The sequence below is a fragment of the Abramis brama genome (genome assembly GCF_963993115.1).
Source record: "Abramis brama genome assembly, chromosome: 10".
In the NCBI taxonomy this organism is placed as follows: Eukaryota; Metazoa; Chordata; class Actinopteri; order Cypriniformes; family Leuciscidae; genus Abramis; species Abramis brama.
In genome coordinates this window covers 32,189,663-32,206,419 of record NC_139972.1, presented here as the reverse complement: position 1 = coordinate 32,206,419, position 16,757 = coordinate 32,189,663, and the positions used below count along the sequence as shown (strand labels likewise).

The following is a 16,757-nucleotide window of genomic DNA, read 5'->3' as shown; positions in this document are numbered from 1 at the left end:
TGTCAGAGTACTAGTCTCTGCATTAAAACTGCGCAATTTCCTTAAAAAAAAGAGCCGCTGCTGTGCTTTTGAGTATCTTGCTAATGTATTGGCTGACCAGGTGAGTTTGTGATCAATAATAGTGCCCAGATACTTGTACTCCTCCACAATCTCAATAACTGTCTCTTGAATAGTAACAGGTTGCAGTGGAGGGGGCCTTTTCCTAAAGTCGATCACCATTTCTTTTGTTTTTGGAATGTTTAAAATTAGTGAGTTTTCACTACACCATTCATAGAAATGGTCAACCTCAGTCCTGTAGTCCTGTTCGTTATCTGTTAATGTGTATTGCTAGAGTGTTCTATTTGGTTGCTAGAGCTTTGCAAGGACATTGCTAAGGTGTTGTGAGTGTTGTCGCTAGGGGACTGCTATGTGGTTGTGTTGAGTGTGTTTTAACATGTTGCTATATGGTCACTAGTGTGTTTTGAGTGATTGCTAGAGAGTGCTAATGAGTTCTGAATGGTATCTGGCATGTTCCTATGCATGTGGTTACCTTTAGTTTATTTAGTGTAAACATATTGGTACAGAATATCACAGAGATGTAGGGCTAACTTCTCCTCGACAAGAAATATGATTCCGGACAAGTTCCAGAACCAAAACGTTTAGGGTTATGGGTTTATTTTAAGTCCTAACTCCTGAGATAAGCATTAGTAGCAGTGATGCTCATCAGATATCACTAATAAGAAAGTCCATGTATGATATGTGTTTTTAAAGCATGTTTAAGCTGTTGGTGTGTTGGGTTGTAACAGTGTTACACCCTACAGATTTATCTTTTGTTTTATAGGTGGCGACTGAGTCCTTGAGACCGCCTTGCTCTCACTATTATAGACCTTTCGCAGCAGGAAATGAAAGGTAACTACGCTGAGCAACAAGCCAGTTGGATTAGTATTCATGGAAAGACTCTCTCCAGGGATCTGCGTGTTATGTTGTGTGCTGGAGGAAGATCTGATTGGGTGAGAGCTGTAGATGTGACACAATGATGACAGGTCAGGGCATTTGTGGGGTCATGGGGTCTAGACCCTGCTGTTTGTTTATAGTGTGAGAGGGTCAGGTGTTTTTTAACAGCAGATGGCGTTTGGAGATGAATGAGTGTAGGATTCATGACTGCTGTGTTAAAATGCTGACTCATGGCGTATCATTTGCTGACATTGATTCTTATTAACAAGTATGGATCATAAACATATCATTGTGTTGTGGCATCATCAAACATTCCTGTTACAGATATGGTTATTTATGTCACTTTGGAGTAAATGTGCTATTAACAGATAGAGGTACTACTAGTTAGATAGAGGTCTGTGACATGGTTATCTGGAGCTTGCTGGGTTAATTTAAGGGTTGAGGAACATTGTTTTATATTTAATTATGTGTGCTGCTGGTATACAGAGATATCTTGTTTAAAGGGGACCTATTATGCTCTTTTTCAAAGTCTTGATTTTGTTTTTGGGGTCTCCTAGAATAGGTTTTTATGCTTGGAAGTTCAAAAAATATTTTTCCCATATTTCACATTAATTGCAGCATCCGTAACGAACTGTGGACGACTTCACTGTTTTTGCTCCCTGTCGTTTTGCTTTATTTGATGATTGATTCATCGCGAATTCCCGGCGTACATCATATTTATGCACATGTGACTCTTCAAAAAGGCGCTGATTGTTGACATGCTAAAATATATAGATCAAATTGTATATGTACCTATATTTAAATGGGATTAAATATATAATGTACTGAATCACAGTTTGCTTGCTAACTGTGACCAAGAGCAGATCTATTTAAGTCCACATGTCATTTGAAACACAAACCATGCTTCTAAAAACAGGTTGAGAGCTGTAGCTCCGACCACGTAAGTTTGTGAATGTTCATTGTAAAATTGTTTAACTATATTGGTAATGATGGAATAGTTGGGTTAATAGTTAATGATAACTATACTTTTGGGAAAAGCACCCCTGATTAATTCCTGTTCCTATGAAGCTCCTCCTTCTGAAAAGTGCAATGTGCTCTGATTGGTCGGCCGGGCCAGTGTGTTTGGTGATTGGTCAACTGCTTCAATTGTGTTGGGAAATGTCACGCGCCTTACCATAACCATGAGTTTCAACACGCTACTAACAAACTCAACCAGGCTACTAACAAACTCTGTCCATTTATTTTGCGTGTTTCTTGAGCATTAATTATTTAAATGAGGAAAACTCAAAACTCAAGACTACAATGGAGGTGTTTCAGGGAGTTCAGAAACAGTGTTTACTCATATATAGAGAACAACTGCCTTTGGAGTGACTTTGTGCTTTGTAACTTTGCAGACCTGTTTCATGCTCAAACAGCAACATTACACACTAAAGGAAGTTGAACATTTAAAAAAGCATAAACAGGTCCTTTTTAAAGTGGTATTTTGGCTGGTATGTTTTATTTGGTTAAAAGTGAACTGCATAGAGTTATTCGCAATTTTGCAGATTCATCCCTCTTGTTTATTCATAACAAAATTTTGAAACGTTTGATTACATATTTACTGTGGTAAGCACTGTTGAACACATTTTACATCAGTTCCACTGCCTAATTTTCCCCTACACTCATGTGAGTTTGCAGATTCTGTGTGGAGCAATTCATAACACATTTGTGTATCCCTCCGTGTGTGTTTTCCAGAGCGAGAGCGCTGTCGTGAAGGAGAGGGAGTTATCCCTGCAGTTAGCCAGGATCAGGGATGAAGTGGGTAAGTCTTCTCTGGACATCTCACACACAACAGTGATCTCATGTCGCCCACTTGCGCTGCAGCATACTCACAAATGTTAGAAGGAGGTCAACCACTCAAGAAATAAAAAACAAACTGACCTTCTCAGATTGCATATTTGTTAATGCCATTTTTCTCTTTCCATCCCCCTCATATTTAATTTGGCACATGACTCGTCCCACACTATTTGACAAATATTCTACAAATATGACACACTTTGGTGTGTCCTCCCCTTTTTTGGGGGAAGCTTTAGTGGCACAATTCCATTTTATTTTGTTTATAAAGTTTTAAATTTGGTAGGTAAACTATTTTGTAATATACAATTAAACTAGGATGAAAATCAGCTAGTTTTAAATGCATCAAATATCTCGTATAAAACCATACAATGTCATTTTGAATGATATTTAGTTTCATTTTTAATCACCAAATACTCTATATTCATCTGTGTTATTTTGCATGATTGCGACCCTGTTACAGTATGATTTCCCCTTATTATGAAAAATATGCTATTCCTTAAAATTGTCACACCCAAGAAACATGACTTGTTCTTTTTCTACATGCTTTCCATTTGATCAGTTTTTACAAATATTGATGTGTTGACTGCATTCGTCAAGCTCAAGCTTCAACCCTAGTTATTCAAACAATTTTTTTTCTTTAATTTATGGGAAATTTAAGTTTATCAATATCTACAAACCAGGTTTATTATTATAACTGAACATTTTTTTCAACTGAAATAAAAAAATATATACAAAAACATAAACTTATGTTATTACAGCTAATTGCCAAGGCATTATTTCCCATTTTTATTTAGTTTATTTTGATGAACTAAAAAAAAAAAAACTAAAACTGAGCAAATAAAAATGTATTTGAAAAAAACTATATAGATAAAACAAACAAAAAATACAGCAAAATTACTAAGATTTTAACTGAAACTAAAATGAAAACAGAAAATATAAAAATATTAGCATCTCAATAAACAAATAGCATCTCAATAATACTAAAATAACTGCTACAACTAACATCTGGTGTCAAAATTGCCAGCCTGAGTGACAGCTTTATTTATGCTCAATGTGTGAACCTGTTTCTTTGAACCTTCTGGTGAATTATTATTATTATTTTTTAATAAATGTTGATCATTTAATATTGATTGCTATAAAATTGCAAGAGCACACAAATCAGGTTTTTTTTATATGTTAGGATTAAAAATATTTTTATTTTGGCAAATCTCAAATTTTGGTAACAGGGTTGTCAAAATGTGCAAACCCCATATTTAATTAAAAGAAAATAAAACAGCTCATATATTATTTAATTTCTACACCAGAATAGGTACAAAGGTTGAAAGTAACATGGCGTAAAATTTAGCATATTTAAATCTGTCACTCAATGATCAACATTTTCTCAAGGTTAAGTATGTCCTTTTCACTGCCCGTAACAAACAATTGTCGGTCTCTCCAGTGGTCAGTGTTCAGCGATGGGAGCGTCTGCAGGGTGAGAAGGCTCAGCTGGAGCAGAGTTTTGAGCGGGAGCTGAAAGCACTCCAAGAGGAGCAACAGCAGGAGCTCAAGGCCCTACAGGAGAGACTGGTAGAGGAGCACAACTCTGAGATTCAGCGACTCCGGCAACAACAGAACAGCCACCTGGTGCAGCTACGCTCCCAGCACCAGGACCAGGTGAGACGAGGAAGTAACAGGGTGTAAAGACTGGGGCTGAATCCGAAATTGTGCCCCTAAATATTCCCTACATTAGTCCACTAAAACTGTTCACTTGAAGGAGTGGATAAAAATGAATTCGGACAGCCGTTGAGCATACATCGGTTGTACACATTATTGCTCTGCATTGTGGGATTGAATGAGTGCACTCGATAACGTCCACAACTACAAATGGCTGTCCCCTCAAATAGCGCCCTATTTAAGGGTATAGGGGGCTATTTCGGATTCAGCCTGAGATTATCATTGACACACCTTGAAGAGGATCTTATTTTAGCATTATACACAAAGGACTGCATGGTGTGAAGGCTCAGTGAGGATTAAGAAAGCCTGGAAGGTGTTTGCATGTTTATGTAGTCTGAAAAGTGACCCAAAGTATACTTCAATTTTGACGTGAACTAGTTTAAACTAGTTCTGTTGGCAAAGATATTTCCCTCTGTGAATTCTGCGTTGGATTCAAGTTTGGTGAACTTGACACACAAATTGATATACTATAGCCGCGTTTCCACCGCAGGAACTTTCCCCAGGAACTAGGGACTCTGTGTGTTTCCACCGCAGGAACCAGGGTCTAAATGAAGTTCCAGGTAAATATCCCCCCCTCAGAAAGTCCCTGCTGGCGAGGTAGTACTTTTTCAAAGTTCAGGGGTGGGACTTGGGCACTGAACATGCTGATTGGTTGAGTTCACGCAGCATTTTGATTGGTTGATATTTTATTTCAACCACCATTTTTAAAAGTCTGTTGCGGTGCGTGCAGTAAGAGTTGTTTGCTATCCGAATCAACAATGTAGTTTAAAAAATACGACCGATGGACCGATGACGAGGTTCAGGCTTTAAAGCTGCAGTCGGCAAGTCTGGCAGATTGGGTCGACTTAGCCAAAATTTTGAATGTTTACAACTCTCATGCCCCTCCCCCACTACCAGCGAGCACCCTCCCATCGAGGTCGTGCTCGTCAGTGCGTGTGTACCTGATTTTCTGTGAACGCGTCCGTCTCTTCAGCATCGATCAACACCATGGACTCGGAGGTAGGCTGCCCTGGCTAATCTACCCATAGATAGCAATAACCGAGGAATTGGAAGCTTGTTAGTAGATTTTCTCTCCGCCATCACGCTTCATGCAATCTTCAGGCGAACTCCAGGCGTGTCGTGTGCATGTGATATTGTAACGTGCGCGAGGGAGGGGGGATCTGTGGCGTGTGCACGACCTGTGATTGACAGTCAGATCTCACACCCCCCTGCGCTGATTGGACCCGATGATCCGGAGCGGTGGAGTTAGAAGCTCGGGTTTTTTCTAAAACCACCTTATTTATGTTGTTCTGTCGGATTATAGTGTCGATTTCACTGAATATGATAAAAAAAATGCTGCCGACGGCAGCTTTAATAAGCTTAAATTCAGAGGATGAAATCCAGCGGGAACTGTAAAGTAGCGCGCAGTCCTACGTCACCGGATTAATTAGCCTAATCTTCACGGTACTTTAGAAAGCGATGGAAACGCAGACAGCAACAGGTCTAGGGGGGAAAAAATATCCTGGGACAAATTGTCGGTGGAATTTCGATAGAAACACGGCTGATGTGAATTTTATATGGACGGTCGAATATACGTTATACAGAAATTGCTGCATTTGAGCAAAAATAATCTAATATTCCAGAGCTCCTTTTAAACGCTGAAAAACAACCGTTTTTGTTGTTAGATCGAGGAGATGAGTGAAAACCATGAGACGGCCATGGTGGAGATGGAAGCGACTCATGGTGCCACACTGGCCACTTTACAGGAAGAACACACCAGAACCATCAAGAGTGAGTCCCGCTGACAGACACATCCATCACACTCCCAGAAATCAAAGCGACTGTCTAAAAACCTAGCTAGCTGCCTACTTAGACAGCGTTATTTGAGCTAGAAGGTCTATAGTAGCAAATACAGTAGGTTTGGCCCACTAAGAGAGCTCTGGTAACTTCTGCTTAACAACATCAATACTGACTGTTGAATCCAAACTGTGTGTTAATTCTTCTTCATCAGTGTGTTCTTACTAACATGAACTGGTTGTTTCTTTTTAGACCTGAAGATGGCACATGAGCAGCAAAAGAGGTCAATGGAAGAGGAATTTGAGAAACTCAGACTCTCACTGCAGGTACTGCATGTCTTCACTCTGAATGCCAACATGTGTTGTATTTATGAGGGAACGTGTAAAGGTGTGTGTTTCTGTGCTGTGTTTAGGATCAGGTGGACACGTTGACATTTCAGAACCGCACTCTGCGAGACCGAGCCAAGCGTTTTGAAGAAGCACTGCGCAGAAGCACGGATGAGCAGATAGTGGTAACGTACTGTCCTTGAAGTTCTCTTTTGATTTGTGTGTGGCCAGTGGTATTTAGAGAAAAGTTCATCCCCAGGAAATGTTTCATTTTTTTTCACTCTATTTTACAGTATGTGCACTTTCAATGTACTTACAGTGTACTTACCAAGAAAGTACTGAGTAATATAAGGTAACTACATGGGTTAGGTTTAAGGTTAAGGTTTTAAGGTTAGGTTTAGGGGTAGGTTCAGGAGGTAGGTACATAGTTCAGGAGTAGGTACATAGTTATTACCCAGTTATTGTAATTACTACAATAAGTATATATTATGTACATGTGAAACAGGACTGTAAAATAAAGTGGCAAATTTTTTATCTCCAAACATTTGTCCTCTGTGTTCTTCAAAAGAAAGATCTGGAACGAGGGTGAATGATTGCAGAATGTTAATTTTTTAGTCACCGTCCTTATCTAGATTACACCTCGGCTCACTCGACATCCAGGGATGCGTTTTAAACAGTGTTGAAGGAGTTTGCATACTGGACACTTGTTTACTTTCTTTCCTTCTCTATACTCTTAAAAATAAAGGTTTCAAAAGTTGTTGTTTTTTTTAAACGATGCCATAAGGGGCTTTTGCACTGGAGGGACGCTTTCATAGTTCCTATAACTATTGGTGGAAGAACCTGCTTTTTGGCGTGTTCGCACCGCAGGAACTGGGAATGACTTTAGTTATAGGAACTAAATTAGCTCTTACTTCAGAGTAGGGTCTAACCCAGGAAGTACCAGTGATGTAAGTGTACTTTAATTGAACGATCGCATGCCATATGAAACACCACAACCCTAAAGGTCATGTAAACACACTAATCGTAAACACGAGTTGTCTAGTTAAAAATTGGATATGAACGGGGAGCTTGGGGATTATTTTGATACCCAAGTTCCTGAGTTGGCCGTGCCATAAACTTAAAACATAAACTAAAAAAAGAGAGGAGAACGATTGCTGCTGTGACTGCAAATCTTTATTAGTTTTTTTTCTTGTCGTTAAAGTAGTGCATATTTACATACGTATATAAAAAATCATTTGAAGCATATTGTATGTTTTATACACAGCTAAAATAGCCTGTATTTGAACGCAATTCCGGAATCTTCAGCAAGCTGACTATAGATAGGGTTGCTAAATATCTTTTTGGCTTCAAAAAGATTTCCCCAATAAATAGGCAAGAATAAACCTGGTGTCCTCCATGATTCCTGTTCTTTCCGACAACAAAGCACTTGAATGCGACGAGCTTCCAATCACGACTTCTGAAGTGGGAAGTAGGAAATATCCAATAGCACTGCAAGTTGTCGTAGGATATGTAGTCTCTTAGCCCTCCTTTTTGCTCTTTCAATCACATAATTTATACGTCTACATTCCATCTCCGTTATCACGAAACCCAAGACACAACAAAAACACAGCTCCGATCACGCCGTCCTCCATCCTCCAGCTGTTGAATGCTGTGCGTTAATTTATGTCACTTCAGAGTTCCTACTAGCGGTGTAAATGCAACCAGGAAAATGGCCCTAGGGGAAAATGTAGTCCTCGGGGGACCGTCCTGGAGGCTATTTCCTCTAACTGAGTTCCTATAACTACCCAGTTGCAAAAGCCCCTATAGAAGAGACATTTTTGGTTCCCCAAAGAACCTTTCAGTAAGTTCTTAAAAGAAAGTTTTTTCCTTAGTGTGAAGAATATTTTAATAATCTAAAGAACTATTCTGCACTCTAAAGAGTCTTTTGTGGAATGTAAAGGACCCATGGATGTTAAAAGTTCTTCATGGAACCATAGATGCCAATTAAGAACCTTGATTTTTAAGAGTGTACCTGGTTTAGCTAATACATTAAAAGAAAAATTAATTGATTCATTAAATTCTTAATTGTGTTACTTAATTAAAATGGTTGTAAGAAGCTTATACTGTACATAGGCATACTTTATACTTAATAAATTGTAGTTAATTTATATTTTATCAAATAATTATAATCAAATTCTGGTAATTATATGATTAGATGTGATTAGCTATGTGATTCAGATTTGAAGTAATTTGAATTTGTGTGTGTGTACAGGATGCTCTTGCTCCATATCAGCACATTGAGGAGGACCTGAAGAGTCTTAAAGAGGTTCTGGAGATGAAGAACCAGCAGATTCATCAACAGGAGCTCAAAATTTCAGAGCTGGAAAAAATGGTGAATTACAGTGGAGAAAGAGATGGCTTTAATTATTAAAATCTCCATGAAATTAGATGTTTTGTGACTTTTATTCCCTGTACTCATAAACAAAAGTTTAGTTTTAGCAGATATGTGTAAAATTGACAGTCTTTTTTATAGGAAAATAGGCCAAAAATATTGATGACTCATGTTGCACTACACAGATTTCTGTCCAATCAAATTCTCTATAAAATGAGAATGTCCCTCCCCCAGCCAATCAGAAAGTAGCCAATCATAGTTTGTGGCGTAACTAAAGTAATAAAAAAAAGACCACCCCTGCGTCTGAAATTGCGTACTGTCCGAGTAGGTACTACATTTGAATTTACATCGCAAAATTTGGACGTACTACATCAGCCATGTGTTTTACCAAAGCAATAAGCCCTGTGAAGTCGCACCGCGTCGTGCCTAACAACGTAAAACACGGCTTCAAGGGGCTTATTGCTTTTATAAAACGGTTACTCCATAAAAATATTTATTTTATTCATATAATAAACACCAGCAACAAAAAATACGTGTTAAACGTTATTACACATTTATTCCTCCGCCAAGCAATGTAGTTCTCGGTCAAATCGGTAGAATCAGTCAACATCCCCCCCCCCCCCCCCCCAACCACCCCCCCCATATAATTAAACACTTATTATATCCTCTGATATCACTGGAGTTTCCATCTCATTTGATTTTACATAACAAGGAATACATCACTAAGTTCTCCTTTGAAAGTAGAAGTGTCGGTCTTTCAGTGATTTAGTGTGTTTGTCATGTTTTTGCACAGGCCCAAAAGAACGTTCTGTTGGAGGAGCGTATTCAGGTGTTGCAGCAGCAAAATGAAGACCTAAAAGACAGGATTGACCGCAACGTCGCAACGTCCAGGTCTTTATAAAACATTTCTAGTTCATACCATTCGATTTTCTGAGTAGAAAGTAAATCAAATACAAAATTCTGTCATAAAATTCTAGACTGTGCATGCTAATAGGTCCTTAACTCAATCTGCTTGCAATTCATCACATCACTCTCTATAAGGCACAGCTGGTTGGTTTCTGCTATATCAGTAGTCAATGATCTCGCTGTTCAACCTTCAAACCCTCCACCTTCCCCAGCTCCACCTGTATAGATCAGCTATGGGTAATCATCCATAGCATCATGTCTTACTTGCTCACAGCAGCGTGTGTGTATTGGCACTATCAAGTCCCGTACTTGCTCTGCAGCAGCAACAGCAACAGCGTAGCAGATCTACTCCGCCAAGACCAAACATATCAACATTGTCACGTTACCAATGCCATGCCAAACACTCTGAGAGTTGTCATGACAGAAACTCTTATTTCAAAAGAGCAATGAAATTGTGATTTCCTTACTATGACTACTTTAAGGCCACATTCACATGCAGTTAAATTCAGTTATCAGTTCACCTTTTAGTGCTTAATAATTTAGTAATTTACAGGAGTGACAACTGCATTCTACATTTATACGCATTATGAGTAGAACGGAACTAAACAGTTAGTTGTTAATGACGTATTAAAACGTGTATCAGAGATGTGTGTCTCTTCTGTATGTGTGCATTGCAAGAAAACCACAAGGAAAGAGTTATGAGCCTTGACTCGGCAGATCGAGCTCTGCGTAGGGGAGGAGCCTTACAAGCATAAAGAAAGCACAACGCCTTACAAACACGGAACGATAATTTAGGGGATACACTCCTGTATTTGAATGCGGTTGTCACTCCTGAAACTTTACAGTGTGTACGTGGCCTAAAGCTACAGAAGAATTCTCATTAGTTGTTTCCTCTATTCTACCAGGCAACTGTCAGAGGAAAACGCCAACCTGCAGGTGTACGTTGAGAAAGAGAGCAACGAGAAGAAGCGACTGAGTCGCACCAACGAAGAGCTTATGTGGCGTCTTCAAACGGGCGAGTTGAGCCCTCGAATGTCTCCCACCCAGTCTCCTCTTCATCGACCAGTCTCTGGTCCTTCTTCACCCTCCCGACAACAGCCCTTCCCTAGATGAGTGTCCAATTCTCCGCCACTATCTTTGACACTCTGTTTTGTTCCTTTTTTGTATCTTTAACTTATATTTCTCATCATGTGGTTTCTGATTGGATGGAACAGAAGATGCTTCCACACCTCTTACCCAGTGCGTTTTCTGTTTCATCACGTCTCAACTTACTCGTTACTGTATTTCGTTGTAAGTTGCTCTTACTGAACATTGATAGGCTTTAATACAGTAATCAAGGTTTGAGTTTGAGCATTACTGAACAAAATAGATGAAGGCAAGTATTTAGTGAAGGGAAAGCTCACCCATTATTTTGTCATTATTTACTCATTCCAAACCTGCATGACTGACTTCATTGTGGAACATAAAACTTTTTTATGCAATGACAGTACAATTAATGGGGACTTAAGCTTTTACGCTTTACAAATTGAAGTTCACTGATCATTTTCAACTTTCAGTGAGTTGAACAAAATCAGTCATGAAAGAATCATTCAGTGGTACTTTTCCCAAAAGCATTGCTAGCCAGTTATGATCTCAAGTTCTGTTGTTAGGGTTAGGGTCAACATTTCTGTTTCCCGAAACCATAGTCCCAACGAACATTTGCAAACAGCATCGCAAAGTTGTGTGGTTGGCACGACATCTCTCAACCTGTGGTTAGCAGCAGTTTCTTGGTAATATGACATGTGGACTTAAATTGATCATGTTCTTGAGCACAATAAGCAAGCAACATGCAGTACATTCTATACCTTTTATTCCATACATATTCCAGTTTCATTCTACATCTTATAGTTTGTCAAGAGAATGAAAGCGCCGTTTTTAAAGAATGCTCATGTGCTCTAGTACTCCGGGAAGTGAGGTAAGAGAAAACCCACAATTGAATCATACATCTGGAAATAAAGCAAAACAATGGAGATTAAAAGTAGTCCTTAGACACCATGTTCATTATTTACAGCAATAATCTGAGAATAAATAATCTTTGACCGGTTAATTAGTAGAAGTTATTACTCCACCACCTGAGGGACATCATAAACAACTGCTCTTTATTGTTGAACCAATGTGGTTTGAACAACAGGTTTGAGACAAAGTTACTGTTTACTTTGGGGAAACAGTCATAACAAGCAGGTTGATTTCTCCAAAGATGCATGATACTATGGTAGTTGCACAGCGAGTTATGTTGTTGTACGGAAAAAGCACACCAAACTGTTTATTAGAAACTGGATCACCCAATTAATTAAAAACCAATCCATTCAAAGGAACGGTTCATTGACCAATTGGACATTTGCTATTTTTCTCACAAACAGCCCAAAGACCAAGGAAAGATGTCAAGATTTTCAGTGAATTACGACCAATAAGATTTTGGTTCGTTCTTACAGTCGTGTGACTTTAGTAGACTTGGAATATAGTGCACAAGTTGTATAGATCACTTTTAATACACTTTTATGGTGCTTTGTGTGATTTTTGAAGCTTGAAAGCATCGTTCCCCATTCGTTGTAATTGCATGGAAAAGAGCGAACAGCACATTCATCAGAATTTCTCCTTTTCAAAAAGTTTTTGTGTTCCACAAAAAGGTTTGTCATACGCATTTGTTAAAGTTGTTCCTTGAACAAATGTAACGGAGGCAAGCTAGTTAGAGCTGTGCAAGTAAACCTCACTCCCCTGGCCGCAAGAGGCCTCCCATGCCGGAGACGCAGGTTCGAATCCCGCTCGGAGCGGGTTGAGTAGGACCAGTTATATTGGTGCCGTGACCCGGATGTGAGTGAGGTTTAGGAAGATGATTAACAGAGGCCAGCTAGTAAGAGCTGTGTGAGTAAACCTCACTCCCCTGGCCTCAAGAAGCACACTGGAGACTGTGGTCTTTAGCATCCTTGTAAGTGTGCCCGCATCCCACATAGGACCGGTTTGACAAACATGATCCTACATTAGAGAGAACAGAAAAAGGAACATTATTCTCCTTTCTTTACTTTAATACTTTGTGTCCATCACAATGTTGTGCATTATGATGTTTCACAGGCCATTTTGAAATGTACCTTTTTGTACCTTCTACTCTGATGGATTTGGCTCTTGGGCTTGCGCTGAGGTGAAAAGTCTTCAACCTTTGCCTATGGTCTCAAGCTTTTCCAAAGATTGATCAGGACATCATCTATACCAGTTTTACTAGGAATATCTGCCTTTTTTCAAAGGAAAGCCACCCACCAGCAACCTTCTGTGCAAGCCGAGGCATTACTGTACTCGACACACTCAACAGGAAAACATCTCTACAGGCAAGTTTATAATGGACATGTCATTCAAATGAGGTAAATACTTTGTCATAGTTATATGGTCTAGGGCAGGGTTCACCAATCTCGGTCCTGGAGGGCCGCTGTCCTGCAGAGTTTAGCTCCAACCAGCTCCAACACACCTGTTTGAAAGTTTCTAGTATGCCTAGTGAGACCTTGATTAGCTGGTTCAGGTGTGTTTAATTGGGGTTGGAGCTAAACTCTGCAGGACAGCGGCCCTCCAGGACCGAGATTGGTGAACCCTGGTCTAGGGGGTTAAATGTTGATGCAAACGTGATTTTAACAAGTACTTACACTTTTTAAGGTGGTTCATCCACATGTTGTAACCACTATACAAGGATGCTAATATTAGCATGGACTGACAATTCAGTAGTGTAAATGACTTGCAAAACTTCAACCTGCCGTCTTTACCTTCGTCTTCTCACTCATGTTTGTGAGAGAAAACAACCCTCATGCCTTCATCTCAGCTAACCTTGTTTACAGAAATCTCCAGAATGCATTACACTGTAAGAACTGCCTGTAAACTTGACGCCATAGGTATCAGTCATGGCTGTTTGTGTCTCTCTTCTCTGTACAGTGTGTATCATAAGTCTTCCGGTTGCTCTAACCCAGATAATATGCTTAAACTGCATTCACATGGACACTACTGAGGGCATTTGACCTACTTTGTAGAGACTGCATAATATTAAACTGAAAGGTTTGCGAAAGTACTACAGAACATAACGTTAGCATTTTACATTAGCAATGCGCCATCATGAGTACCTCACTTGAAATGAAAACGCAGGCCTCTACAGAGATTTCTTGTTTATTATAATACATTCAGGGTCTCAAAGCCATGGTCTCAATACAGGAAGTTCTCTAGTCGTGAATAAGAACCTGAAAGTATTCAAACTGCACCTGTGTTTATCTTCCCTGAATGTCCTATAACAACTGTCCTGTATATTAGGTGGATCATTTGAACGTATATACGCACTTGCATTCTTGCTGACGTTGAGGTAAAAGTCTGGATTCAATCTTTGGGAACAGTAGAAAAGAGTTAGGAAGTCGTATTGTTCATGAATGTTTCATTATTTGATGTCTTTAGGGGAAAATATACACGTTTTATTTTATGTCCAAGTGTACTTAGTAGTGCAGCTATTAGTGATTACATTTTTATGAGTTGCTCAAATGACCATGATTGATTTTTTTAAGATAAAATCATTATTTTACATTATTCAGCCTTAACATTTGTGCAAACAGAGAGCAAAAATGGCTGTTGCCATTGCAAACCATGATGGCTGATGTTATACCATTGTACTGGTTAATTTATTTCCTGCTCATTCTCAGAGAATCATTACCTCCTGTCTCAGTCAGAGATTTAGCTCAGGTTAGGAAGGTGCGTCACAAATGTCATTTCACTGTACATAATAATGTAAACTAAATGTACTGTATCTACAGTATATAATGTAAACTAAATGATACATTTGAAGGTTGGTGTCAATGTAATATCAGACTTGTACATGTATTTCACTCAGCAATTAAATCAAAAGCGCTGAATGAAATATTGAAATTTCAAACCAACTACCTGTTTGCCGAGGAAAATGCTACTCTGTCAAGGTTCCTTGGGTGTGCGCTTGGATTAATTTCATCTCTGCTTTTGACATATAAATGAAAGGAAAACTTCAATTAACCAGGTTGTGAAATGCACTGAGTTTTTTTTTTGTTTTTTTTTCTGTGTGTGTCCCATGGACATGATTATTGAATTTCTGAATGTTTCTTCGTATTCTTAAAGGAACAGTTCAGCCGAAAATGAACATTTACTCACTCTCAAACTCGTGTAATTTTTGTCCACAAAACGAGTTTTGAAGAATCTTACCCTTGTGGAAAAGAAGTGCACTTAATTGTATTGAATGTGCGCTTGTAGTGTACTTAAAAATAATTTGGTACTGGCAGAAAATATAACAATTATAAAATAAAAAGCCACTTAAGTGTACTTGGAGTGCTTTTCAATTACTATATTTATTAGCACACTTATGTGCACTTTTAAACATTTTACTTTAAAGTACATTTTAAATCATTGTTTAAAATACATATTAAAGCACATACTTGATTATAACGAACTGTAGTGTGTTATTCAATATTACATTTAAAGTTAATATATTTAAAATTGAGTTAAACTTTATTTTAAGGTGTCAGTATTACAGTGTGAAAGTACTGAGTAATAAAAATTAACTACATGTACTTACTATAGGGTTAGGATGAAGGTTTGGTTTAATTGTATGTAATTATGCATAATTTATAGTTATTACTACAGTAAATACATGTAACGTGTAACAATGACACTGTAATTATAAATATTACAAGTATTACCAATTATTTTACATTTTAGTTTATCATAAATAGTTTTAGCTTGTCCATAATCCAGCCATATTTCAAAGACAATAGAATTATTAAATGATGTATAAAGATGTATTTAAGTCCTATTTAAGTGAAAAGCTTTGATGCATTTTTATATTTAATTGCAAATAACACACAATTAACTGTCTGAAAACATATCATTCAGTTCACTCTTAAGTATATTCATTTAAAGTATGTTTTTTCCATAAGTAGCCTGCTCTTTTTATGCTAATGTATACTTCTTTTTCATAAGGGAATGTAGCGTTTTTCCGTACAACAACATTTCATAGCTCATCATAAAAACCAACATAAATATCATAAAATGTAATACATATGACTAGTGTGCTACGTTCCAAGTTTTCTAAATTCATACTATGAACTGGCATTGTATGGGCGAAAGCTGCATGAAGACTTCAAAATTCTTACGAGTTTGATACAATATAAAGGCCCATTCACACCAAGAGTGATAACTATAACAATAACTATATTAGCGTCCACACCAATGAACAATATTGTTCTGTTTTTTCTAAGTGCGCACTGCAGTTTTGTCGTCTGTCACTTTAAATGCTCGAGCTCTTTAAAACAGGATGGATTCTGATTGGCTGTCGATGTTTTTATCGTTCTTCAGCTGGAAAAATGGTTATAGTTTTGGTGTAGAATCTTTTATTATTTTATATTTAGAAAGAACTACATCTTTATCGTTATAATTTTCATCCTTGTTGTGAATGGACCTTAAGGGTGACTAAATAATGACAAAATGTTTATGTTTTGATGAACTATTCCTTTAAATGGAATAAAAACACAACTGTCAGTTATTAAGTATTTAAGGGAGGATTGTACCATGATTGTGTTAATGAAATGTCCTCTTGTTTTTTTTGTTTTTTTCTCTTCTCCTAATTTGTGTTGTACAGCTTATGAGCTTTATGTGTGATCTGTGTTACAACACGTTATTGGAAAAGCATGTCTTAACGCTGTGATATGCAGTCATTTGTTTGATTCAAACCTTGTTAGTGTAGCTAATCACTGTTGCGATGCATTCAAAAAACCCTTTTGATGATTATGTTGCACTTTATTGCACTTTGGGTTTAAATATTAAAAGATCATGTAAAAGCATCCCGTTTCTACTTTTAAATTAGCTGAAAGTCA

The 16,757-nt window shown here is 38.1% G+C and overlaps 1 protein-coding gene across 1 annotated transcript in view; it reads left to right on the top strand.

Moving 5' to 3' along the window:
* The window catches only part of mtus2b (microtubule associated tumor suppressor candidate 2b), a 51,657-nt gene extending 34,933 nt beyond the window's left edge, over positions 1 to 16,724 (top strand). The window contains exons 8-15 of the mRNA XM_084125884.1: positions 2,668 to 2,734; positions 4,208 to 4,422; positions 6,147 to 6,252; positions 6,511 to 6,584; positions 6,671 to 6,769; positions 8,836 to 8,955; positions 9,749 to 9,846; positions 10,767 to 16,724. Coding sequence (XP_083982010.1) covers positions 2,668 to 2,734; positions 4,208 to 4,422; positions 6,147 to 6,252; positions 6,511 to 6,584; positions 6,671 to 6,769; positions 8,836 to 8,955; positions 9,749 to 9,846; positions 10,767 to 10,974 — 987 coding nt within the window. The 3' untranslated portion in view covers positions 10,975 to 16,724. The remainder of the gene's footprint in view (positions 1 to 2,667; positions 2,735 to 4,207; positions 4,423 to 6,146; positions 6,253 to 6,510; positions 6,585 to 6,670; positions 6,770 to 8,835; positions 8,956 to 9,748; positions 9,847 to 10,766) is intronic.
* The last annotated feature ends 33 nt before the right edge of the window (positions 16,725 to 16,757 follow it).